Here is a 27346-nt window from a genome sequence, read left to right as displayed (position 1 = left end):
TGTTCCTCGCAGTCTGAGGCAAGAGAGGGAGCTAAAGAGAGCTATGAAGCCCGCCGGTGGGGCAGAGGTTGGGGTGGTGGGCGTTGGACCGCTGCCTAAAACCACACGGAGGAGAGGGAGCCAGACACAGAGCATCTCTGTGCGACTCACAGTCCGCTGTTGGAGCCTTGCCTCAGCTTAACAGCACCGTATGAAAAACTCCACAACATGACATAAAACACCCACCTAACTGTCAGAGGGCTCAACCGACCCAACGGTCTTTTGGGGCCATATGGTCCTCCGTATTTGATCGTGTTTGTCTACCCCTCTGGAAAAAGGGGTTGTTTTTTTGAAAAATTCGAAGCGTTACTTGAACGGACCAATCGGAGAGGGCAGCTGGACGTTGCCCCCGTAGGGAGCGTGTCCATGATGTGTGTGAGTTGCACTTGGACACAGAAAACAGGTGTCATGTGATTTAAACAGTCACAAGTATTTTGGGCCTGATCAAGCGCGACTAGAGTGCTGCTACTAGGCGGTGACGCGGCAACCGCGTAATCTGATTGATAGGGGACGGACGGGACAATGACGGGTGAAGAAAGCTGTTCAGTGATACTTCATGGGCAAAAAGACAAAAGAGAGTGAAACGACTCACAGAAAGATTCCGTGGAGTGTTTTCAGTTTTTTATTGAAACAGTATGAACAAAAAACACTGCAATTAAATACAAGGTTCAAACAAATCAGATGGCACAAATTAAAGACCTAGAACGGATAATATGTGGCAAAGCAGAAGGGAGGACACGGACACATGTCGTTGCAAACGTTTGCAGTGTCTAAAGCCTAGTCATTAAACATTACATCACTCAGTCAGTGCACGTATTAAACAAGTCTGTAAAGCCGGCGGAGCTAAGCGGAGACTTCATAAATTGTACACCCATTTGAGCACACCTACAATTGCAAAAATAACAAAAGAAAAAAAAGGGGCATTACTGCACAACACTGTGCACTTAAACTAAGTGCAACTATGAAATGTCATCCTGTGCACGCAATCTGGGGTCAGCCCAATTTAAGGACTGGATGGCCGTTCGGGTAATCTACCTACTAGCAGAAGTACTATGAGTACATTGTCAAGTCAATGCTATCACCACGTCGAACAGCTGCTGGCTGTGTGCTAGTCTTTCCACGGAACAAGGCAGAAGTCGACAAAAGCTGTGTCTTGTTTTGGAATGGGTGGCAGTTAAAAAGTACAGTCGATTCACATTAATAATGCACTTCAAAACGTCAGATCCTCCTAACTACCTGGAGAACACCAGAGACAGTGGCACAAACCCTTCTGCTAAATTTCACAGATATGTATTAGGTTTTTATAAGTCAGTGTTAAAGTGGGCAGAATGTCACGTTACTCTTGCAAATGAGGGTGCCTTCGTGTTTTTTTTCTTTCCATAAGCCCCGTGCTGGCTGACAGAGCTTGTGAGTGTCAGGAGAAACTTCTGCACACGGTGCTTCACACCGTTGGCCAACATGTCGGGGAATCGGACCTGATGAGAAAAATAATTTAAACTGGTGCTCAGGGGTGTTTTAAAGGCCCACACCAGGAGCCCAGAGCTACTATACTGTGTAGGTCTACTGTACTGTGTATTCCATAATATCAAATGCTAGCCTACGCAACTGCATTATGAGAAAGTCATTAGCTGTACACTGTGTAGTCCCCCTTGCATTGTATATACATCCTGTGGAATTTGTAACAGTCTCTCTTGCATTTTCCCTGTCCCCGCCTTCCATGTGTCATGTCATTTCCTAGCGTTACTGTATGTCAGCATTTTCCATTTTTATGTCCTTTTTCACAAACTTAATTGCAAATCTAAGTCAGTCACTAAATGAGTTTAAAGGAGGGGTTTGGCCCCCCACATGTCGGATAATCCCCTACTTCTCTCTCTTTCTGTTTAACAAAATGCATTTGAAAAGCCCTGAAATTCTTTGTGACTTCCTGCTGTCACCTCGTTTTGTTCTCTCTGAGGCAGCAGGGGAGGCCAGCGTCTTTTATATCTGCGGCTTTAGGGGGTCAGGGAGATAGCGGGGGGAGGCGAGGATGTCTGCTCATGTACCCCTCTTGTCTCACACTCATACAACACACACATAAATACACACAAGCCTCCCTCCCCCCCATATTCTTTTTTTCTTTTCTTTTGGCAGTCCAGAGTCCTGGTTAGATTGGTGAAGTTCCGGTGTCGTGCTTTTTTTTAATGATCCGAAATGACGTCACAGTTCAGTAGTTCAGAATTTCCAGAACTTTGGGTGCTCTTGCTGCTTGGACGTTTTCTTCTTCAAGGGCTGCGGGGTTAAAAAAAAAAAGAAAAGAAGAGAGGAGAGAGAATCAGTGTGTGCGCAGATAATCACAGACCGTCAGTCACTGGTGGAAAAGGGAGGATTAATGGGATGTTAACCTCCCGACCGCGGTCACAGTATCTGAGGCGTAACTTATTTTAAAGTTAGTTTGTTCACTTGATGTCATTTTATAACGTTCTGTCAGTGTTTTTCCATTAGGAAGACATTTACAACAAAATGAGTAGCTGTTTTCATTTGATTAAAAGATTAAAGATGGATGTCAGCATACTAAAAGGAATCAACAGAAGGCTTGCACAAGAGGCGTGTTTATCCCAAAATTAAAAAGGACGCTTTTTGTTATGAAGTCAGGATGTTTTAGTGTCGACGTGATTAGATGTTGGAGCGCGTTTTTCCATTTCAGAGGGTGGCTTCAGGCAGGGGGAATTCGAAGGGATATACAGTGAAATAAACATGAACAAAAAGATCACAGAAAGGCTAATAATTAGAAATAAAACTCAAAACAGAAGCTGACGACCTTACGTTGCTGCCCCACTTCTGACCAACACAAAGCCCTCTGTTTAGGGATCAGGTTGAGCTGCTGGTGTAAAAGCAGCCAGCTTGATGACGACTGGCCACAGACTAATGAGACGGAGTCAACACAGTTAACATGTTCATTTTAAGGCCAGTGCCGTCGGAGTTGTCAGGTTTCATGGGACTGTTTCAGCAAATGGAGCAGAAACCATGAAGCTTTGTCAGCCTTTCTTTTTGTTTTGTTTTTTGGCGAGGGGAAGACATCTGTTACACATCTGTGAATCGAGACAATGATGGCCGAGGGGTTAAAAAACGATCAGCGGGGAGAATAAAATTGAGAGATTTACAGAAGTCATTTTCCCAGGTTTTTTGGTCCTGGCAGACCTGCGACACAAAAAAACCCATTCATCATCAGCGAGACATGCAGTTGACGACAGTCACCGAGTGTGATCTGTGGGAGCTCTGTCACTGGGATGGGCCCTCCATCACGTTCACAAGGAGAGGTCGAGGTTTCAGATACAATATATCCGGCACTGGAGTCCAATTATGGTGAAGCTGCTGTGCAGTTTGTGTTGGACACAATCACACAGCACAAAAAGACCCATTACGTCACTGCCTGTGTTGATTCATCATGGGACATGTCGGTGATGACTAAAGGCTTGTGCCGTTTCCCTCCACATTCAGACGGGAAGAGGTGACTCGCTGCACATTGACCTCACTGTCTGCGCTCACACGGATTCAGGTTCTGCACGTGTGTGATCGGTGTGTGTGTGTGTGTGTGTGTGTGTCCACCAGGATACGTGAGGTACTTACGTGTATTTCCCCATCCTCCTCACCACAGCTATCACCACGGCGATGACGATGACCACTGCCAAAAGAGCGCCGATCACGATGCCAACTACCTGGCCGGAGCCCTGCTCCTCTGGGAGACAGAATGAGAAGAGATGGTCAATTCTCCACATCTCTAAATCGCAACCGCTCGTTTTTTTGATATTATTATATGTATGCTTCACTTGGAATGATTGGAATGCTGTTTGTCTATCCATCTATCCGTCTGTCTGTCCATCCGTCCGTCCGTCCATCTATCTATCTATCTATCTATCTATCTATCCATCCGTCCATCAGAGAAGTTTCATAACTTCTTGAACTTATCACTCATAAGTTGGTTCCTCACCCTCTGGGTTGTCTTCGACGACCACCTCCTCTTCCGTCTCCTTCTTGGCGGCTGCCGTCACCTCCGGTTGGGTCTCGACCTCCGCCGGCTCGGTGGGGGCTGCGGTCTCCACAGCAGGGGCCTCAGTTGTGAGGGGCTCCGGTGCCTCAGTAGCGGCAGCAGAGGGGCGATGTGTCTCAAAGACGGCCTCTTCGGTGTTCACCGTGATGGCAGGAGCGGCCCCCTCAGTGGTAGCTTCCGTTGTGACTTCTTCTTCTGCAGAGGCCACTGCCGGTTCCGTTGCAGGAGGACCGGTGACGACGTCAGTAACCTCCTCTTTTGCAGCCTCGGTAGCTGCAGCGGTGACATCGACAATATCGCCAACATCGCCAACGCTCGCAGTGATCCCAGTGCCGAACTCTGCAGGGATCTCTGTCGGGCCTGGGGAGAGCAACCAGTAGAAAGATCAGAGGTGGGCTCACATGCAGCTAATACATGAATACTGACTTTGTGCTGTGGCTGTGGATTGGCATTTGTTATAATTCATAGAGTTAATTGTTGTTGTTTTCTGTTATATACAGCACAGCAGAGAAACCACATCGCAGAACTTGGTAAAACGGCATTGTTTCTCTCTGAGGCCTTGAATATTATTGTCTATAATATTGCTTTTCTTAAAAATTGAAAGGTGTCATGGTTGTAATAAATGTAAATTGAACTTTGAATCAAATTGAAAAATGTTGCTTTTTTATAATTCGCCTAGACAACCGTGAACCTTATATCACAAACATTGAACATTTATAACGCTACAATCATACAAAGGGACAAGTTCCAACGTGTGTGTGTTATACTTTGTCAATATAATATATCATGTTATATAATATAATATAATATATCATGTTATTTTCGGTGTGAGGACAGAATGGCCGCTGTCACAGAAAAGAGCCCAGACCGAGATAAGGTCAAAATGAACAAGGTAAACATTTATCTCGCCGACATGAAGTCATGACGCGACCTTTCCCCTTTGCCACGCTCCCTTGTAACGACCCTCCCGTCATCAGCACATGGCTGCACCGTGACCAGTGCACCCCATGACTCCATTAACACGGCACATCCTGCCTCCATTCCTCCAGCCCTCCATCCTGTCTTTAGAGCTCCGTGCACGCATGCCACATCCTCCGCCTCATTTCCTGTGGAGGGAGCGGCCGACGCGCAGGGAGGGGCGGGGGGAAGGCTTGTTAACTCTCAGCTGCTTCACACGTGCAGCCGTCGGAGGGCGGGGTCGCAGAGGTGACGCCCGGTCGTGCGAAGAGACACCACAACTGGGCGATTTGCGGTTTCTCAACGGCAAATCTCGAGAAGAGCAACTGAGGTCGGATGAAACGGTTGATGATGACATTTCAGACCTATATTTTGAAGGGATCTAACTTTGAATTGTTCTTCAATCATTACAAGAGACACGGTTAATCATTGTCAATTGTTAATCTTGAATGTTTTTTTTCGAATGATATTTAACTTACAAAGACTTTGTCAGAGCTCAGGAGTCTGTGCTTGCAGTGAAATGGAGGCTTCCATTTTGAATTTAGGAACTGTATAAAGACGTGCATTTATCCCCGTGTCTTTCATCAAGGCCTGGACTACGAAGCGGCCTCGGTTGAACCTCATCATTTCCCTCCAATAACCCAGGCTCCATCTTCCCCATGTCCAACATCCTCCCAGCCACAGCCTGGACAGAGCTGCTTCGAAATGAAGGAGGTAGATTTCAGCGTGGCACCAAAATTACTGTCTACAGTTAACTTTCCACTGACACGATGTTGGCCCGGACGCGCTTCTTCTCCTTGGAAAAAAAAACCCCCCGAAACAAAACTTTAAAAAAAAAAAAAAAAAAATCAACCTCTCCCTGAAAACATTCTAACTGCGGAGAGGAGAAAGGAGCATCTGTGTGAGCCTCATAAACGGAGACCCTGACGTCATGCTTAGTCCATTTTCACTTTTCTCTAATTGTTCTGAATACGTGAAAGAATGGAGAATACTTTTCCTGGGTAAAAATAACTCTGAATGGCTGGACACAATCGCCGCAGTTATTCCGAGTCCTGCGCTGGACGGCGCGTTCATTAGCAACAGTCGGGGTAAATATAACAAAACATTTGTTCCCGCTCTGGCAGAGTCCTGAAGGGGGTTTTCAAACAAGCCACTCAGACTGTTTGTTTGGAACGTCTGAGAGCGATGATAAAACGGTCTGTGCCTCGCAGAGTATGGCCCTGCGCGATGTGTAATTGTCTAACCATTGTCACATTATGTGTACAGTTCCCACAGTTAGTAGGAGTAGTATTTCCTCCCCACTGTGATGACTGTCCCGGGTGAGGACAGCTACAATAGTGAGTAACACATCCCCCTCTCCTCCAACTTCCTTTTAATCTTCTTCCCTGGTATTCCTCTCTGTGACCATGCCACTCCCTGAGGATAGCTCGCTGCTTATACCTCTGAGAGGGCCGGATCCCCGGAGAGAAAGGGAGAGGAGGAAAAGGAGGAAGGGTAGGAAAGCAAAACGGTGGGTGGTGGTTGGGAGGAGGAGGGGGAGGGGGAGGCGAGCTCTGAGGGAACGGTATGTTTCCAAACCGATGAAGCCGGGGGAGCAGCCCTCTGCCCCTTCTGCTGCCTGGTTTCACTGTGAACACGGTCCGTCTCTGGTTCGCCGTCTGTCCTCGCAGCGTGACGTGTGTCAGTGTCCAGTGGTTGAAGTGACCCTGTGGAGGTTAGGTGCGCAGGGTCGGATCCCTCTACCTCCACGGGTGTGTGAGTCTGGGCTTGGATTGAGGAGCAGTCTCTCCAGACACGTGAGCGTCGGGCGACTGCAGACTTTGCCTTTGTGCACCTTTGACTACTCATGATGAACAGACACCTTAAAACCCTTCAGACACCAAAAACTTCACACACACACACACACACACACACACACACACACACACACACACACACACACACACACACACACACACACACACACACACACACACACACACACACACACACACACACACACACAAAGAAAAACAAAAGAAAAGAAAAAAAACCCTACAGTATAATACCACAAAGTCTGAAGCAGTTCCAGTTTCTTTTTCATTCTTTCAAAGCTAGACTGGCATTACGTAATCGTGGCGTTGATCTTATTATTCCAAATTTTTCAGTGGTGCGTCCAGGTCATTTTATCCACGATTACATCATTTTGACCAAATGTTCTCTCTGGTATCCATTTCCAAGCGAAGCGGCCAACAGCCTGAAATCATCCTGCCCCTCAAGTGTTAACGTATTTATGTGTGTGTGTGAATAGAGTCATTGACTGGTGATTAAAGTGGCTGATTCAACAAATGTCTTCTTTTTTTACTCCCCCTCACTTATTATGTAAGCAAGAATATGCATTATTAAGACACAGACAAACATTTATGGAGAAACAGGCATTGAAATACAAGTTGAAGTCATGCAGTGATAACGCTGCCTGAGGAAATCATTCGAATAACAGTGGACCATGATAGTTGTGAGTGTGGAGGACACTGGTTTTAGTCCGGTTTAGCGATGGAATGTAGATTTACAGAGGGGCGTCACTCCTGTGGCATAAATAAAACCAGCAGAGTGTGACGGAGTGAGGGAGTGACACAACGCCATACGGTATAGTGTGAGACAGGAAAAGAGGGAGTAGCAGCCACCATCCATTACGATCACAATCAGCTGTCACTGAGGCCCCCCCGTTTGTGTGTGTGTGTGTGTGTGTGTGTGTGTGTGTGGGTGTGAGTGGTCTACTAATTCGCAGCGATGTATGGGGAAGTGAAAAAGGGTCCGAGCAGACGGTGTGAGGGAGTGTGAGTGTGTCCACCTTCGGAGCGCAGGAATGTTTTTGCAGCGCCGGAGGAGGGAAATGTGAGCGAGATAGGCGCCCGGCCCACCCCAACGCACTATACGATTAGATGCTGATGAGCCTCAACTCCCCCGCTGCACCGACAGGAGTCAGCTGTGGAGACGCCGGGGGCGTGCCATGCACCGCGCGCCCTGGGGATCTTCCAGCAGGAGACAGGGGCCGAATATTCTCAGGCTGTCTTGTCACAGACGCAACACAATGAGCACCCACACGTACAGGTACTGGGGTTTGTTTTTTTTCTCCCCTCGTGGTCTAACTCAGATAAGAGGAAACCCAGCACATCCCATCTGGACTCTATCACCAGGGGCAGAAACTGCAACCAGACCTAGATCAAGAGGGTCTCTAATCATCGGCCTTACAAGTTCCTAAAACGTAATGAGTCATGAAATGCAACCACTGCAGGAATGACAAAATAAACAGACTGATGCTGTAGCATCACTCCGAGCTCTAGACTCCCCTTTTTCCTTTCAAACAAAACACTCGGCGTGACCTGACCTATACAGTTTTATCAAGTGGGGCCTCCTAATGTATTCCTAATCTTGCTAACCTTCAAATCCAAAACTCCCACATCATAAAACATCCACCCAGCTCTCCGAGTGTTCCTTAGTCAGCAGCTCCACTGTGGGGCTTTTTTCTTACGTTCCCTCGCACCATGTGGTGCCAGAAGGGGAAGGTGGTAGAGATATGTGCTCACAGAGGAGACACACACACACACACACACACACACACACACACACACAAAAAAAAACCCACCACAGGGAGATTTGCGCTGTGACTGTTTCCAGTCATGTTTTTTGTAATGCCACTCGGAATCTGCCAGAAGCTGAAGCCCTGCTACTGTCTGGAGTCGTCATGGCTCATGGTCCGGCCTGAAACGGCCTCTGCCTCCTTTCCATAAACAGATGTGTCTTTCTCCTTGTGGAAATTTTTGGAGTATGAAAGTATGAGTGAGCACTACCACACAGCCCCCCCCCCTTCACAAAATGAGACTTGTTGACGCGAGAAGTGCTCGTTCGTCACGGCGCCTCTTTAGCGGCATGTGTCTCATAATTGGAGTGTGAGCGCAACTTTTGAGTCGTTTCTAGAAGTGGGCACAGACAAAGGGCACTGACCTCTCCCTTCAGCGGCCAGATGTGACAGGGATGTTATAGGCCCAGAGACGCAGGCAAAACTCATTAAGGAGGAGACCGGACGGGAGGTGCAGCATTGTGAGGGACTTTGTGTTTTACAGGATACAGGGGAAATGCTAGTTAAGTGAGCAGGAGCAACAGAGAGAGAGAGAGAACATTTCAGAAGCACAGATTTAGATCCTTTTCGTCGGAAAATTGAGCACGCAGAGTCCTCAAAGTTCAAGGACTCCATTTCAGAGTGAACCTCCATGGAAATGGGGCAGGCATGCCGCCTCCGACCGGTAAAGGTTGCCGTTTTAAAAGTAGACCCGGCCCCTCAATGCCCCCCCCCCCACCATCTCTACTCTTACCCTGTCCCCTGGGGCAGTTCCCTCAGGCCTCATCAACCCGGAACAGGGGAAGGGGGCAGAGTTGTAGAAAGGCGGAGGACTGTTAAGAGGCATGGGGGGGGGGGTGTTCAAGCTTGATACCCCACCAAAGATGGGTAAATGCCAAGGGGCGGCACGACGCACAGTTTAATAACATGTGGGTAGAAAGAGGGTGGGGCGCCTCTCGGAGCTCATCACGTAGCGGGTGCTCACTCCGCTCCCGTCGCCTGCCCCTCTCTCATGCATATGACCCTCCATATAGAGCCTCTCTCTATTAATACACACACGCAGACCGGCCTGGCCCTGCCCTTCAGTTCCCTCAGGCCTCAGCCACACGCACACGCACACACACACACACACACACACACACACACACACACACACACAAGCAGCACTGGTCAAGGCAAAGGAAGGAAGGACATGTAAAGACAGACAGAAAGGAAGAAAGATGGAAAGACACAAAGAAGATGCAAAGCAACACAACTGTGAGGAAACTGATTAAAAGCTGCAGAGAAACGAGAGAATCGGGGGCAAAGTGAGGTGGCTGCTGGATAAGCTTTCACATGAACGTGTTCAGTGTACGTTACAGCTTATGGCCCACCCCATCCCTCCCTCCCTCCCTCCCTCCCTGTGTATGAGCACTGTTTTGGGAGGCTTTCAAAAGGATATTCCTTTCTTCTCTCTGCCAGTGCCAAGAATTCGCAGACACGAGGCAGCTGAGCTCCTGCTATTATATCACATTTCTCCCCTCGTGTCTGCAAATCAAACCTTTCCTCCTGGTCCAGAGCTCCGGATGTGAATGTGAGAGCGAGAGCGGGAGAGTCAGTGAGACGGAGAGAGTTCATCTGTTGAAATCAACACAGACTCATCTGTCTGAGTCGGCCCCTCTTTGATAGAGCAACACCCTCAACCAAAGTTCTCATCAGTGATTCTGAGCCGGTCAAACTTAAAAGCGAGCAGTTGCCAGCAGCAGTTTTACAGTGACGACTTGACAGTGAAATAACAGTTAAAGATAGTAACTTTTAAATACTATTTGAACATAATAAACGTAGATAAGTACTTAATGGAACAAAAAAAAAAAATCATTTCCACTGTGTAACCAGCCTCCGTAAAGTTACTGTTCAACAACCCGGTGATTACCGCGGACAAAGAGTGGTGCGGTGTGGGCACATGGAGGCAGAGAGGGGACACCGTGTGCTAACAGCAGGCCGGGGACTGCACAGAGTTCACTTACTTGCACGTGTGAAGGCGCAGAAAGGGCCGACCAGGGCCAGCAGGAGCAGCAGCTGAGCATTCATGGTGGCGAAAACTTGTTTTCTCCTCCGGTCACAACCTTCGGGGACTCCCCTCAGCGCAAAGAGCACGACACCAGGCTCCTCGTACACGCTGCCACGCACAAGCCAGACACGCACGCCGGCTGGTCTCTCCAGAGGGGAAGGGTGAGCGACCCGGGGGAAAAAACACAGCTCTGAAGAATGAAGATAAGGTCTTCACGGGAAGACTGGAGTCGAGTGCCGGGATCCCTTTCTGGCTGGGAGGTGAGGATGCCGGTCGCACTCGCAGCTGGAGGAGGAAGACGAAAGAGTGGTTGAGGGATGTCGGGAGGACCAGAGGGGAAAAAGAGCAGCTCTGGCCACTTTGAGGAAGTGGAGGGAGAGAAAGACACAGAGAGAGAGAGAGAGAGAGAGAGAGAGAGAGAGAGGGAGAGAGAGGGACTGGCACACAGCAGGAGAGAGAGAGAGCTGAGCGTGTAAGAGGTTGGAGGAGGGGTGCTGGTACTGGTGTAGGGGCTGGGGCTGGGCGGGTTGAGGAGCAAGGGGCATGTTGGGTAGGGAGGAGGGAGCCTGGATCGTGGGCAGTTAGGTGATTTCAGCGTCTGAAAAAGCCCTGCGATATCAGCAGCACTCACACATGCAAACACACCACTCAAGACGCACAGACAACCGGACGGTAATCGAGACCAGACCGTCACGGGCCACTTCAGTCTTTGACTGGCCAGCTGATGGAATTAAGCCCGTCGCAGTAACACTTTTCTGTAATGAAATGAAAGCTCTGAATGAAAGGGGGGAGAAGTGCTCGGGGCTTTGAGCCGCCCCAGATAATCCTTCATTACAGAGTTAAGAGCCAAGAAAGTGCTTTCAACAGAACGTCGAGCTTCGCCCGATGTTAAAGTAAAAGGCAAACACTGACTGGAACAAACATCTGTATTGATCGTTTCAATCATCAATCTTGTTCTTTCTGCGGAGAAAAGCGGACGCACACAGGGAGCTGCTTTTTAAAACAGGAGGAGAGGAAAAAAAGAAAGAAAAAAAAAAAGCCGTAAATACAGTTGGAACAGTGTGGGACTTTCTCACAGGCGAGCATGGGTGGTCTGCTGGGTTTACAGGCCGCCGCGGGCCAAACAAGCCGGTGCTCGGGCCGAGGCTGACACCTGTTGGACGACAAGCAGCGAGGGTCAGAGCAGCAGGAGGCCGAGGAGGTAAAACTGTCAACAACCACAAACTGCATCTTCGTCAGTTCTTGTGGTTTGGTTTTGACCAGTGCTTGAAGTGGGGGGGGGGAAAGAAAATGGCCGGTTCTCTCCCTTTATTCACGTGGCGTGTACATCAGCTGGTATGAGCGAATGAAAAAGTATTACATTATGAAATGACTGGTCTCTCATTTAGATTATTTAGGGCCAGAGTGAATTGACCAGAGAATTGAACATGAGGAGAGTTCAAATGAAGAAAAAGTAAAGGTACTCCAAATAGTCAAATGTACAAGTTCCTGTATTGCGTGTACCTTTGCGTACAAGCAACTTGTCCAGCATCTCTCAAATGTTTGTTTTTTATGCCAAACCCTGCGAACAGCTGATAATAATGACATAATAATAGTAAATAATGACAGCAGATGCGAGGTTAGCGCAGTAAAAATGGTCAATGACATTTTAATAATAAACACTGAAACAGATTTTTAACTGTTGAACCGCCATACACAGATTATTTATGACACACAAAACGCCAACGTTGTTTGGTTGTTTGTTTTTTTAAACCACTTATTTACAATATACTGAAGGTATGTACATAATATGTCGCCTGAAGGACAGATAACAAAATACTTTCTCTCCATTCCACGTTTTTCATCAGTCTGTGTTTTTCAAGGGCAAACAGGGTAGCATACTGTTATTTACAAGGACAACAACACACAAACATACAAGATATATATCTATATATATATATGTATAGATATATATATATCTATATATATATATATCTATATATATGCTGGTCACTGTTATACAGCATTTAATGGCAATAATAAAGAGTATTTTCTTTTTTTTCTATAGCGAGACCTTGTTATAACCATCCAAACAATCACTTTGATCTTCCAAACCAAAGGTCCCATATTTCACTGTGTACCCACTTAATACAAACAAAGTATTTGTTTCTCATGTGTATTTTTTTGAGCTGTATGCCGACGGAAATCAGAGAGGACTATACACACTTGTACACAGACAAAATTAAACATCACAGTAAAAAAAAAAAAAGTAGAGTATTTAAAACGCCTGCTTAGTCTTTGCTCTTTTGCTGCTCTGTCATTTCTCTTAAAAGTTTTTTCAGTTTTCTCACTCACCAGAGAGGCTATCAGGCTTCACGTTGTGCAAAAAACTGCTCATCTTCTCCAAAATGAGGCCTCGTGAAAACCACAGCCAGTGTCCTCCGCCTGGTCACACGTGATGTGCACTTTCCCCCTCCCAAAAAAATCATGAAGAACTAAAATCATACCTCGGAAAATGATATTGTTGCCAAAGTCCAAGTCTGGCCAGCGTCTCGTTTTTTTATTTCAGTAAGCGTCTGTTGTTCAAACTACTGACAAAAAACCCCCATCCACAGTATTTCACATTGTTTAGCTTATAAGCTGACAAACGAAGGTTTTAAACTCTTTTTATCGGGGCGCTAGCTGTCCGCCAACAGGAAGTGAAAGCTGGACACCGATAACCTCAAATGTGAAGATGTCATTGAAAGCAGCACCCTGAGAACACGGCACCATGGGCTGTTCCACACACACACACAAGAATGGCATATTAAATGATAAAATAAACTGATACAAGTTCTAAATGGAACGGAGATAAAGAAAAACGGATGCATAGAACTTTTGTGGTCCACCCCTCCGTCACTGAACATGTACACCATCATTACTTTCTTATTCTGTCTCACAGAAGCCACAGAGACGGCCGGGGAAAGGATGCGACGGTTAGACCTGCTGGATGCGTATGAATGTTGGGTGACAGGCTAATTATTTTTCAGCAGGGGGTTTTGAAGAAGACGAGGGGTTCTTTTCATTTCAGCAACATGTGCTGGAATTTTACACAGACACGGGACACGAGTTGCAGCAGGAAACACAAAAGGTTTAAGAAAAAAGGTAAATAATTCACAGACGATTTTGACAACACTTTGGCGACTCGTAACCCTGTTGGTGCTGGGACACACACACACACACACACACACACACACACACAACACGAGACAATTCAGAGAGCCTCAGCCGTCCTTTTGTTCTGTGATGATGTGTCTTTACATCTTGGTCCAATCCCATTTATGTCTCTTTTTTTTTTAAATGATTGTCTTTAATGTCATCGACCGGCCGGCAAGATTAGAAAGAAAAAAATCTTTCCGTTTGTTTCCTGTTGGATTGTCTTCTGTTTTTTTCCACACTGGTGAAAGGAGCAAGTTCCTTACCTTACCTGTCATCACGGGACGTCTCTGTGTCTCTCACTCTCTTCACCTCTCTGTTCAGCAGACGGCTCCGTTTAGACAATGGAGTCCCAGTCAAAGTCGTCCTGGATGTCGTCCGCAGCGAGCATGCGCCTCACCTGGAAGTGTCCTGGAGGCAGCGCGTGCTGCTGCTGCTGGCTCAGCTGGCTGTGATGACCTGGACATGGAAGGAGAGGGGAGTCAGACTGGCAATGTGGTGATCGGTGTTAACATTGTGGTGGTGGAGGCCCCAAATAAATCAAACGTAATGTAAATGCTGCGACGTGTAAAAATGCGTTTCGTTCATTATGAAACTGTAGCGAGGACGTCATTTGAGGAGGGTCCTTCAGCGAAGCCCAGAACGCGTTCACATTCCCAAAAAGTTAAAAGAACAAGGCCACATGCGTCCCACGAGTCCCTGGCTTTATGAAAGTGCAACGAGGTGGGAGACGGAACTCACTCCCATGTAGATAAGAAGGGCACACATTCTGTACTTGTACCCTGTACATTCCTAGCAGCTCCTCCTGACCCGTGAAGAGAGATCGGGGGAAGTCACCTGTCATGGTCGGAGCCGTGTTGCTCATCGGAGGCATGTGGGGGTATCCCGGTGGGCCCATCAGAGAGGAAATGTTCTGTCTCGAGTCCATGTACATGTTCCCTGTGGGAGAAGAGACAAAAGGGCAAGATCAGCATCCCGACTCTCACGCGTGCGTACGCGTCTTCGCAGAACACGAGCTGTTATCTAGTGCATGCACAAGTTTCACTGGCATCTCATGCTAAGCTAGAGAACTCAGCCACTCAGTGGGTTTCCCACCGGTGAACTACCTTCCAGGCCCCGTCGCAGCAAGGAAATGCTAAACATGTCACTGCTGCCCAAGTGAAGTCTGTGCAATATTAATATACTGGTACTGCTACTGGTAGTTTAATGGGATGGCTAGAGTTACAAGTTCATCATTAGACAGTAAACTCATAAAATGTGGCTGTTCTGTATCGATTGATAAATTATCTCTTTAAATAACTTTAAGCATATCTATTCTATAACATGAACTTATCAAAATATCAGAATCTCCAAAAATCTGTCTTGTTTGAGCTCAGTGAAACAAGGACAATGAGGCACAACATATCATAAGGTTTTATCTCATCTGGATGATCTTTCTTTCTTTCTTTCTTTCTTTCACTTTCTGTTCTTGCTCACTAATCCCAAACCTCAAGATATAAAGTTTTCCTCAGGCAATGAAGCTTGACTCCAACAGTGAACTATACTTCCTCACAATGTGTACTTTTGCTTAGATTTAATAAATAATAGCCTTTTTCTTTCACTTAAAATTAATCATTCTGGATGGATTCTTTTTTATGGACGATTCCTACACTGTGGTTTCCTTCTACCAGGCTGATGGAGTGAGTGCTGCACACGATTTTGTGTATGAATAGCCCGACCTGTGCTGATGTGTTGGCCATGTTGGCTGTGTTGCCCGTGCTGATTGTGCTGGCTGGCCTTTGGGTGCATGGCCCCGTGTGGCTGAGCCGGGTGCTGCGCCGCCCCTGGTGGCGTCGGGTGTTGGACCTGAGCTTGTGGGTGGGCGGCACCCTGAGGGGGGATCACCCCCGTGGCTGCGAAGAACTGGTTGATCGAGGAACACAGGTCGGCCATCTGGGCGGGGTCCAGTGACCAGTTGTTGAGCTCGGCCTGCCGCATGCTCTCCTTCAGACCTGACGCGTTCAGACAGTAAACAAACATCTGAAATATCAGAATTCCTCTAACTTTTTTTGGACTGTTTCAAAACTTCATCTTTGAAGCTGCATAGAAACAGTTGAAACAGTCTAAAATATGAATGTCAATTCCAAGGTGCCATTTTCTATGGTAGCACAATTACCCCAAATATAAAAGTGTAGATTTTCTTAACATTAATATAAAACAATATCCTGTGAGTCTGAAGGGGGCTTCTTATGGTTTTACTGGATTTAAAAGTTAAATATTGGGGAGATTAAAGCTGCATGTGGATAAAAATAAATCATTGTTGTTATTTGAAAGCAAATTATGCACACCTTTCCTAATTTTGCTTCATAAATAAGTCCCAGTTTAGTTTAACCCGTTCTGTTTACACAGTTACATTTCTCCCACACTAGTCTGACCTGCATCACTAAAATGACTGTTTCTAGATAAATCCCAGCCAGGTCTCCCAAATATTGAGCTTGTGGTGAAAACAATCAATCATAAGTATTTAATCATGTATTTTTTGTAACATCACATCCAGCAAAAGACACCCACAATCATTTTTTTGTCAGTATTGTTGCACCTTAATTACACGTCGCGGTTAATCGCTGTCAACATACCTGTTCACATGTCACACGATGTAGAACGAGACCCTGAACCAGGAACACCTCATTCTACCCAACAGTCTGTCCTGTGATATTTCTCAAAATCAACTTCATATGGCTGTTTTTGTTTTTTTTAAATGTACGTTAGGGAGCCACAGACACAGAGAGGCTCCGTTGCCCGCTCTTTGGAGGTAAGCCAGAGACGGCGGAGGATGGTATTACGCCAGTGCGAGGGAGGTCAAGCGCTGCCAGAGGAGTGAGAGGAGCGGCGGCCGCCGCCCATGTGTTATAGGAGACCAGCCGTCATCATCCATCGTGTGTGTGGAGGTTGCCGGCTTTGTGCACTGACCGTGATAAGAAGCTGCTGCTGAGCTCGGGTCTAATTGGATTATTCACATTATACAATTGGTGAGAGGCTGTGTGTGTGTGTGTGTGTGTGTGTGTGTGTGTGTGTGTGTGTGTGTGTGTGTCTGTCTCTCCGATGCAGGATAATGACTTTTATTAGGACAGTACTATTGCAACACTGGATATTCTAATGTGGCGCCTCAAGGGCGAGTTTATATGAAATGTAGAGAGGAATCATAATGGTTTAATCAAAATAGCTGATCGACATCATAAGCGTTTTATCTGTTCTCACTGTGCCGAGTTCTGGCTGCAGTAGACGGCTTTATCAATTTCCTTTGCCGTTCACACTTAGTGTGTGTGTGTGTGTGTGTGTGTGTGTGTGTGTGCGTTACCTTGAAATGGGGAGAGGTCTACGTCAGCCCAGTTGTAGCTGGTAGCAATGCGGCAGCTCTCCTTCAGCCAGTCCAGGTTGGGGTACCAGTCTGATGAGATGCCTGGGACACACACACATGCAAATATTCTCATCTAGTGGCATCGAGTCATTGTTGATTATTATAAACAACAATGAAGGTCATTTTCTTCTGTACCCTTGCGAACAGAGTGTATGCAACATAGCCCCTTCATCGCTCCACACATGGTGCCATGGACCAGGGGAGAGCCCATTCAAATTTAAGTGGAGACTCGGGTTAAAGTTGCAGCTCCACTTTCCTAAACATCGGGGCATTTTCCCACATTTTTTGTCAATTTCTTAGGGGATAATGAGGGTTAGGACATAAGAGATATTGATCTGAAGCACTTTGTCAGACTACCTTCTTTTTCCTTTTATTTCTCTACTACAAGAGCTTTAAGAGCTCAAAAAGAAATGAAGGATTGTTTGGCCTTGGTGGACGTATACACTCTATGGAGGGTCATTCTAGCTTCTGTTCATTTTCTCTTCCTTTAGCTCCTTCCTCTGCACTCAGTAACCCATAACTATGATGTGAAGATTATATTTTCCAAATGTGGCAACAGGAGAATTTGATTCTTGTCTTTGTCAGTAATGACAGTAAACTTGAATATCTTTGGGTTTTAATGTAAGATAGGTAAGATAATATAAGACAAGATAAGACAAACCTTTCTCCATTCGTCCCACAATGGGGAAATGTGGTTGTTTTGTGCTGTTGTTCAAAACAATACACCGTCAACTTTGACTTTGGACAATAAAAATGGGCATTCCACTCAAATGTTGGACATTTAACAGATGAGGATAAAATAAATAATAAAGAAAAAAAAGGTAAAATAATTATTCATTGCAGCTCTACAGCTCTACAAATGCTGATGCTGAAGCATCAGCATTTGTTCCTATTTCCACTTATTTACCTATTTTTCCTTTCCATATATCATCCCTCTCTCTGCATTCTGCATATATCAGTTAATTCATCTTTTACCCAAGAAAAATATTACACATCTTCTGCATATGAATATTGAACCCGCATCAATGATTCAATGTGTACTTCTCTTACTGTCCTGTGTCAAACTAGAAATCATAAGAATTTTATATCTAGTTGTTGCAGCGCTAAAATAAAATACTGAAGTGATAATAAGACACTGAGCAGCATAACAATGACACTGAGCTGACTAAGTGAAATTTGTGAAAGTTTAGCCATCAACCACAAGGTGGTGCCACTTGTCACAAAACATTCCAGCCACAGCTCTGCTGTAAAAAAAAAAACAAGAAAAGACAGAGACCCAGAGGGAAAATGCCTTTCACGGCCCTCACCGCCACAAACTGAACAACAATACATCCTAAGAACCGTGGATCAGAGACAGAGGGATTGCTTTGATACATCCTCAGCTCGGTTGAGCGGAATACTAAGCTAGATAAATAATGTCTGAATAGTCATTTTCTCTGGCCTGAGAGTGGTGTTGCAGATGCATTGGGGGGGGGGGGGGGAAACAAAACAAAGACCAGGAGTATGAGACAGCAAATCCTCGCTGAAGCTTTGGAGATGCCTGTTTTTGTCGGCCCGGCTGCATAATATCAAATGCTATGGCGCCTTATAGAGGAAAGAGTATAGTATAAATACAGTAAGTCTGTGCAGAGACAAGACTCATTCTGATGCATTAGGTGAATCACATTTACACCCATGTGGCTTTGGGAGTCTGGAGAAGCAGAATCATTGTTTGGCGCTCTACTGTATCAATATATGTATGAGACATGAAACCATACTGTGCACTCTGCGGGTTCCTTTCCTTGTTTTCTTATACATAACGAGGGGTGCAGACAGTTGAAGCACCTCAAATGTACTGTTCAGTGTGAACGAGAGAAAGAAAGAAAGGCACCCAGGGAGGACTGATGTAATATTACAAGGACTTTCAACATGTTGAATCCATTCTCTTCCAGGAAATCCTGTTACTGATTTCATGGATAAATGCTGCATTCACACCGAGAGTGGGAACAACAGGTCGACAGCTTGTTCACGTAGTACTTGTTGCAGCAAATTAAAAACAGATCACGCCAGCGACAGTGACTTTGGAGCCATTTTGGCTCCAGTTTGACGACTCACGACTCCCATTCCACATCAGATCTTGTCTAACCCTAACCCCACCCTAAAGGCTCATTATAATTCTGGATATGTAGAATATGTTTGGCATTTATGGCATTTTATTTTGATAATCTCTGAAAATAAAAAGAACCATCACAGTAAACGTGCTGCTTATAGCGGATTCATTCAGGGACGATCAGTGTGTACTGCTGTGTGCCACTGGGCCTGGTGTGATGCAGTGTACGACCAGCAGGTGTCACCAACGTCAGAAATGTTCAACTCCAACACACAAACGCCTCTTGACTGCAAACTGGGAACACACTCCCCGACTCGAAACCCCCTTTCTCACCTGTTGGGGGGCAACTCTGTCCAGTGTGACTCTGGTGGGAGAGAGACGGGTGCTGCTGGGAATGTGCAGGGTGCTGTTGGTGCTGACCAGCGTGCTGATGTGCCGGGTGCTGGCCGTGGGTGGAGTGAGGGGAGAGGTGCTGCTGAGGGTGGTGGGGGAGGTGCGACGCCTGGCCGTGGTTGTGCTGGTGGTGGTGCCCAGCGCTGCTTCCCGCACCAGGAGAGTGCTGGTAAGAGCAGGCGGTCCGGGCCTGCTGGCTGGAGTCACCGGGCATACCCATCAAACCTGCCAGGGAAGAAAAGGCCATAAGTACGTTTCTTTACCTCAAATTATTATTGACGAGGTGGACAAACTGTTGTGAGAGTTCATCTTGGCACATTTGATCCTAATAATGACATTGACAAACACATTTATACTGCTAAGAAAAACATATTCCTTATGCCCACAGCTTGTATGTACGCATCTTCGGAGGATGGAAAAAAGCAGCTAAATGTTGCACAGGGGACAGTTTGACGAGTCGGCAGGCTTTCTTTGGCTGCACAGATTCTTCTTTTGTAGTAAATATGCCACAATTTCATTTTTTGTTGACAAAGCACATTAACGAACATTAGTATAAAATACCAAATGTTACCAAGAAAGCTTATTTACATCCAGTCATCCCTGGGCAGGTGAAGAAAACAACAACAACAACAACAACAAAAATATAAATGTGAGACTGACACAGTTCAAGTAACAAATACACATGTAGAAAAAGGACAAAACACATTAAAAGTGGTCACAGTGATGGTTTGCCATGAGCTAATCCATTTTAGGTTGGATATTATTCTGTAAGATGAGGTCCACCTTTACTGTTTTCCTGCCGTTTCCCCTGCCCTGATGCATGTTGTTGGATCGGTTTATGTCGAGTCCTGTGTGTCTGTGCGAGTGAGTTTCTCCCCGGCTTGGCGTGTCTTCCTGACTCCTACTTGCCACCAACTCACCTACACACACACACACCTGAGACTCGACTCAACAAACCTGATGCATCACACAAACCCCGGTTCATTCCACCTGATCCGTCCATCCCTCTCGCTTCTCTGCCTTTGTATTTTCGAAGTTTCTAGTCTGCTTGTTCTCGGTGCCTGCACTTCTGGTACAATGTCCAGCTGTGCTTCAGGATCACCATCCAGCTGCTGCGACTCAGAAGCCCGTTATCTGCTCTGTTCATTGGAACTGGATCTCAGGACAAAGTCCAGGTCTGCCTGACAGCTTCAGTTTATTCATTCTTGAAAGTTTGCACGGTGCATTTCTTGAAACTTCCCCCGTGTCTGCTCCTGAGCTCCGCACAGAGTCCAGAAGATATCTAAAGGTTCAGAACGTTGCATAACCCCAGGAGTGAACTTTTCATCATGGAAACTGACAGCTGCGGCAGCTGTGAAGCAGGCAGCTCCCTTGTTAAATTTGCAGACAATGCTCTATCGACAATGCACAGTTGGGCCATGAGCATTTTTTTAAAAGTTAAGTTAAAAGTGAACGATTAGTAAAAGTATTTACTGCTCAACAGTGATTTGAGGTTGAACCATGATTTATCTTCTGTCACGACATTTGTTCATATATTTTCTGCAGTTTTCATGACTTATCACAGGAAGTCAGGAACAGTGCTGTTCAGATCTCTTTGAAGATCAGCGAAGTGAATCAGCGGAACTCGAGCTCTCGTTGTGACCAACAAACCATAAGGAAGCACAGTGAGTCTCTCTGAGAACATCCCGGTGAGGGAAGTCCCACTGCCGCCACCAGGGAACTCATACTATTTTACAATTTTTTTTTTATGCCAACTCCTTCGCTCTGCTACAGGTATTAACTGCTTCATGAAAAATGCTCCATAGCTGTTGTTTTATCTGTTTTCTTTACCATTTACTGGATGTCTATGCGTAGTTTATAACTATCTTGCCCTTTTTTCTTCCTCTCTTTAATAACCAATGATGATGTGAGAGGTGTCACTTTGTACGGGGATAAAGTAAGATGTTCTGAATGTCCCTGACACACGGCTCTTTTATTGAAAAAAAAAAATCCTTGGATTTTAATGTGACAAAAGAGAAAGTAAAGACGGGTTGTAAAATTTGTATTTTTCATACCTAGCTTTTAATGCCGCTTCAAATCGTGATTTCAAATCCTATTTTATCAAAGCGGAGATGGACAACTTTTCGGCTTGAACTTGTCATAATGATGTTCAAACTGGTTGCACAGGGTAATGGCGATAGAAAAACGACACCGACCGCACTTACATTGGTCCCCCACACGTCTTTATTCCACCATGTTATTCTCTTAACAGGAGGTTTTCGAAGAAAAAAGGTGACTCGATTTATGGCACAAAAACCAAAACCAGGAAGAGAATAGCGTTCTCCTGGTATCTATCCCCAGTGACGGGGGGGAAAAAAAGTTGTCTGTTGCCTCTCTAATGTGTTGTTTATTTTTTTGGGTCTCTATTGTTTGACCTGTGATTTAGGAGGATGAAGCAGAATAAGGATGTGGCAGAAAATGACTTCACCCCCCCCCCCCCCCCCCCGGGTCAGGCACAGTTACAGTTGGGTGTGCGGTCGTGTACACACACTGTGGCTCTTCAAAGGAGACGGTGAGCCCTGCTGTCTGGGTGACTCACTGGGACTCTAATTCGCAAACACAATGACTGCTGACGCTGTTTCCTCACACCTAAGGGCCCCCTTTCAAGCATCTGCTAAATCCATTTTCTGCTTTGGTTTTCTCTCTCTCCGGGTCTCCGTATTATTGTCCGCTTCTCTTTGGCTACAGAACCTTCGTGGATGTGCGCGGGGAGGCGGCGGCGAGAGGGGGACGGTGATAGGGAGGCTGGCGGGGGGTCCAAGTGGGAGGAGGCCCGGTGACCTGAAAGCTTCAGGAAGCAATTAGCGAGATGCTTCACAAACTTTAGAACCAATCTAATTAGCTGCTATCAAAGCTGCAGAAACCCCTTGCTCTGCTCGACTGCAGTTGTGTCTGAGGTTTTTTTTTCTCTCTCTCCTGTTGAATTCTTGCTCTTAATTGCCTTTACTCATTTGACTGAGCGAGTCGTAGAATGCAGATGTGCGGAACAACAGTTTGTTTATTAAAAAACAATAGAGTAGGAGTAGTGTGTGGTGGAGGTTACTACTGGAATGCTTTTACTGCTTGGAAGCAATGTTAATTATTTTCGATTTCAACAGGAGCTTGAGCTTGACAGTTTATTGTGTGTGTACAACCTGACAGAGGTGTCGGTACAGATGTTGGACATGCACACACAAACAGAACACGCTAATCCACATACAGAAAGGACAGTTGACACCCACCTTGCTGCGAGAAAGACTGCTCAAAGACGCACTTGTAGAGACTGCGGAAAGACGCGCTGAGGTCCTCGAAGTCAGAGAAGCAGAGCGACTTGTCCCGCGACTCCGGGACGGGCAAACCGTACTGGGGCTGCGGGGGAGGAGGGGGAGGCGGCGGAAGCTGGCCGGGCTGCTGAAGGCTCAGGGACTGGGATGACGGCTCCGAGTGGTTACTCACCTTCGAGGCGGGACAGAGAAAGACACGAGAGACAGGCTGTGAGAAGGTATTGGTTCTATAAAAATATATCAAAGATTGAGAAAGGTAGCCTCCATTTCACTGAGACCAATAAGGAAAAAAAATTAAATCTATCCCCAAAGCTTTTCATCATTTATTGTAATAATACAATAAGTATTGCTCTGCTCATGCAGTGCATTGGAACATATGTGACACAAACCCCCCCAACAGAGCCTGAGATACACAACATCTGACCAGCATGAGCTTATATTGAAACAAACCTTCACACACGACTGAATGCTAATACAAGAGGTGCAAGGTGGAATATTAACTAGGTATATGCAGAATACAGCATTGCTTAATGGTTTTTTTATTGACTGCATAGCGATAAAGACCGGACACACACATGTACAGGAGGACTGGATAGGATATGAAACATAGCTATAACAATTCCCTTTGCTGCTTCAATCACAAGCTCCGTTTATACAGGGATCCTGCGATATTGCGGCTAAGGCGACGTCTCTTTATACCGCTTTTACAACGACAGTGCCGGTGTCTGGCCTCCTGTTCCCAACACTCCCTCATACACAGGCATTGATTTGGCTCTGTGACCACCTCTGCTGCTGCTGGCATAAAAGCAGGACAAGAATGTCCCCACCCTCCATTCTGTGTTTGTTTCTTCCTTATACTGAAGTGCAAGGTGGAATAAAGGCCCACATTCACGCCGTGAACAGGCCGGGGCCACAGTGGATAAGGAAACACTACAATTTCAACCACAATCACTGAGATGTGAAGAATAAGTGGAAATGTTACAGAGTTGAATAAAAAAACTATACTAAGGAGAGTCAAAAGCCTGACAAAACATGTGCATCATATGTATCAGAATCAGACACATTTTATCCGTCACCAGGGGAAATTGGGTTTCATTACAGTCGCTCCAACCATGAACAGAAATATATACAGCCCTAAACTTATAATAAATAGAAATATGAAATAAAAATAAGTAATGTAAAAAAATATGTACATTCTGTGCATATGGGTCATGCGTGACACTTTACTTGTTCACCCAGATCGGAAACGTCGAGTTCGGTGGCAGCTCTGTTGAGTCAGTGTTACCATGAAGCACCAGACAATTTCAAAACTGGAGAAACAAAACATCAGAGCTTCAGTGTGAGAGTAGGAGCACAGGCCATTTGGCCTATTAGGCCAAGGGACAAGTGTGAGGCTGCTGCCTGTAAGTCAACACACGGGGAAACAAAGTTCCTCCTCGTAGCTGAACCTAAAATGAGAAACCTAAATTTCAATTGGGAGAACTGCACTGTCACATAGATGGAAAAGTAAAATCCAATCATAATTACATTCAGTTTCAAAAAGGTTAATTCAATTTGAAAGTGTGCCTTTTCGAATTTAAATTAAATTAATTATAAAAACTTATTTTGGATGTAGTCATCGAGCGTGACGTTTATGCCAAATTCAGTTTCGTGCAGTTAAAATTAAAATCCTCCTTTGGCGCTCTTTTCCTTTCATGTTAACACACAGAAACCGAAATACAGTGCATCGAATTTTGTCCACACATCGTGAACGGAGCCGCGTCTTCCTCCAGCCTCGCTCGTCCCCCCCCCCCCCCAGCGGTCATCCTCCTCAACATCCGCCCGGCAAGTGCACGCAATTCCCTGTGATCCGCGTGAACTCCGCGAAAAAATATGAGCGTGACACACGTCTAACTCCACCCAACAATGGCAGCCTTTCCATCAACCCTCCTGGTGCCTTTGAGATCTCTGCCGGTGATGCCACCAGTAATCACTGTCAGTCAGGGGGGTATCACCTGCGCCAGGTAATGAGGCAGAACTAACCCTGGTCCCACTGGACCCGACCACAGATGAGGTCTGAAGCGATGGAGGAGAAGGGCGGGGTGGGGGGGTGGGGGGGTGCGGAGGAGGCGATGCGGGAAGGAGGGAAAACAAAAGGTGACCTCCAGAAATGAGAGGTTAACGAGATGAGATTGCGCCGACCTTTGCCGACGCAGGCGGGAGGTGAGCGGGGGGGTTGATTGATAGAAAAAAGGTGAGCAGCTGCTACAAGGGGGAAATAATGGAGGGGTGGGATTTCTGCAGCACCTCTCCTAATTTAGGACCAAATGTTTTCGGACCGCCGCTGGTCCTTGAAAATTGTATTCGATTTGACGGACACAACAAATGCACTACCGATCTGACGAAAAAGTCTCCATAATTATATTAAAGCAAATACAACTTTAATGACTGTGACGGCAAAATGACGCCGTTGATGCCGGGAACACCATCCCTCTTTTTATTCTTACTTTCCCATTCTTTCTTTCTTTTTTAATGCCACCACAATTCAAACTGAAATTATTTCCTCTGCATCCTGCAGAGAATAATAAAAGAGCAAATAAAAAAGAAATTTATAAAGAAATATATCAAAGTGGACCCCAACGCCTTATTCCCTGCGATCATGAATGTACTGCACGAATTCAGTACATTTACTGTATGGGACTGTACTTTTTCAGTACTGTATTTACAGCATCATTTTGAGGTACTGCAGCGGAGTTATCATCATGTCCTGCCTCCTGCTGCTCTACTCAGACGCCACAGAACGTTCCAGAAATGTTCTTGTTGGTGTGAACGTGTCTGACTCGGAGAGTCTCCTGCTGCATTTGTTACAGTATATGTGAAAGGAAAACTCCGGAGAATGTCGGGACATTTTCCAGAGTCTGATATCAGCTGGGGAGAAATGTTTCACTCCATTACTCTTATTATATAGCTATAATTCTAGTTACTTTTCAGAAAAAAAAAAACATAATAATATCTGATGAACTGATTAAATACAAACCACTTTTTAAGATTAAAACAGTGATTCATGTTGTGGCTATAGGCTGGAAACAACTGGACGCAACTGTATATACAGTCGTTTAAATGTAGCTCCATATTATGCAGCCAAAGTAACAGTAATATTCTGCTTCTGCATTGTTGTATTAGTATTAATAATCAATAGGGCAACATATCAGTCAAGGGGACCTTAATGAATATTTCTGATACTTAGTGCATTCTGCTCATAATACTATCAATTCCCTTTGGTAGGATCCTGAATACAGTACTTTTACTTGTAATGGATAGATTTTTGGTCGCTGCATAGGTACTTTTACTCAAGTAAAGGATGCAAGTATTTCTTCCACCACTGGTGAAATCAGTGCTTCCATAGTGGTTAGTCAGGCAGACTACATATGAAACATTGATTTCTTTGAAATCATGTACAGTATGCTAAGATTCTTCAGTTGCCAATTTAGGTAGAAACTTAATTTTAGCCAAAGAAACTTCACATTTGAAAATTTAGAGATCAACAGCTGTTCATACGGCAACACGCCGTCACCTTCACTGAGCAACAGCAAAGGTTACAGCAAGAAATCTCCATGTACAAATCACAAAGCCTCTCAGTCGTTTGACCGGAGCTCCGACTGCAAAGTCCTCCTCACTGAGCTGAAACACGGCCGAACGGTGTGTTCTCCTTAAAAACTATCACCGTAACAAACAAACGGCAAACTCCATTTAGTATTCTTGATATTTCTGTATAAAAGTTTCCTTGCCTGTATATTAAAGATAAATGCTGTTGTTTTTATGATTTCTTTGCTGATCAACTCTTGATCTCCCTGACTATCACTCAGTTAGGACTCTTCTTACGAGAGATCGTACTTGCTCACAAAGTGCAATGACAAGCGTCTGGGTTGTCGACGGGGAACAGAAGAGAGACGCCAATCTCTCTATTAGAAATGAGTGTCAAACTGATGTTGAATCTGTTATCTTAAGTTGCTCTTGCTTTATTTCAAAGACCCCAGGCCCATTGCAAGTAAAAGCTCCAGCCACCAAAACTGTCCTCTGTTCAAATAAATATTGGTGTTTCAATATTTTGCTCTAAATCTAAATTTTCCTCGTCATGGGACAGTTTATGTCCTGACAGATGGGTCGGCTAATCTACTCGTCCCCTTCGTAAAAAAAGGCAATTTATTATCATCTCGCATACACACAGCTTGAGACTAATTTATTCAAATAGCCAAAGGTCCTTGTATTGTAAAGGATGAGGAATCATTAGAACAGCCAGTGTAAAATGAGACGCGTGATGCCTCCGTGTATCTGTGGCCT

At 45.6% G+C, this 27346-nt stretch overlaps 2 protein-coding genes across 4 annotated transcripts in view; both read right to left on the bottom strand.

Annotated features, from left to right (window-relative positions):
- Window positions 1-647: 647 nt before the first annotated feature.
- Window positions 648-11134, bottom strand: si:ch211-156j16.1 (uncharacterized protein LOC564557 homolog). Its single transcript, XM_035645082.2, has 4 exons — window positions 10628-11134; window positions 4007-4426; window positions 3646-3754; window positions 648-2307 (listed from the first exon to the last, which is right to left on the bottom strand). Exons 1-4 carry the CDS (start codon window positions 10689-10691, stop codon window positions 2301-2303), a joined length of 600 nt encoding a protein of 199 aa, XP_035500975.1. The 5' UTR covers window positions 10692-11134; the 3' UTR covers window positions 648-2300.
- Window positions 11135-12290: 1156 nt separating this feature from the next.
- The window catches only part of LOC118316844 (forkhead box protein J3-like), a 50994-nt gene continuing 35938 nt past the window's right edge, over window positions 12291-27346 (bottom strand). For all 3 annotated transcript variants that reach the window (XM_035645080.2, XM_035645081.2, XM_035645079.2), the window contains 6 exons: window positions 22985-23198; window positions 19665-19949; window positions 17183-17284; window positions 15564-15836; window positions 14683-14784; window positions 12291-14304 (listed from right to left, as the gene is read on the bottom strand). In XM_035645080.2, coding sequence (XP_035500973.2) covers window positions 14183-14304; window positions 14683-14784; window positions 15564-15836; window positions 17183-17284; window positions 19665-19949; window positions 22985-23198 — 1098 coding nt within the window. In that variant the 3' untranslated portion in view covers window positions 12291-14182. The remainder of the gene's footprint in view (window positions 14305-14682; window positions 14785-15563; window positions 15837-17182; window positions 17285-19664; window positions 19950-22984; window positions 23199-27346) is intronic.

The sequence above is a fragment of the Scophthalmus maximus genome, chromosome 3, assembly GCF_022379125.1.
Source record: "Scophthalmus maximus strain ysfricsl-2021 chromosome 3, ASM2237912v1, whole genome shotgun sequence".
Classification (NCBI taxonomy): domain Eukaryota; kingdom Metazoa; phylum Chordata; class Actinopteri; order Pleuronectiformes; family Scophthalmidae; genus Scophthalmus; species Scophthalmus maximus.
This window is presented reverse-complemented; position numbering and strand designations above follow the sequence as displayed.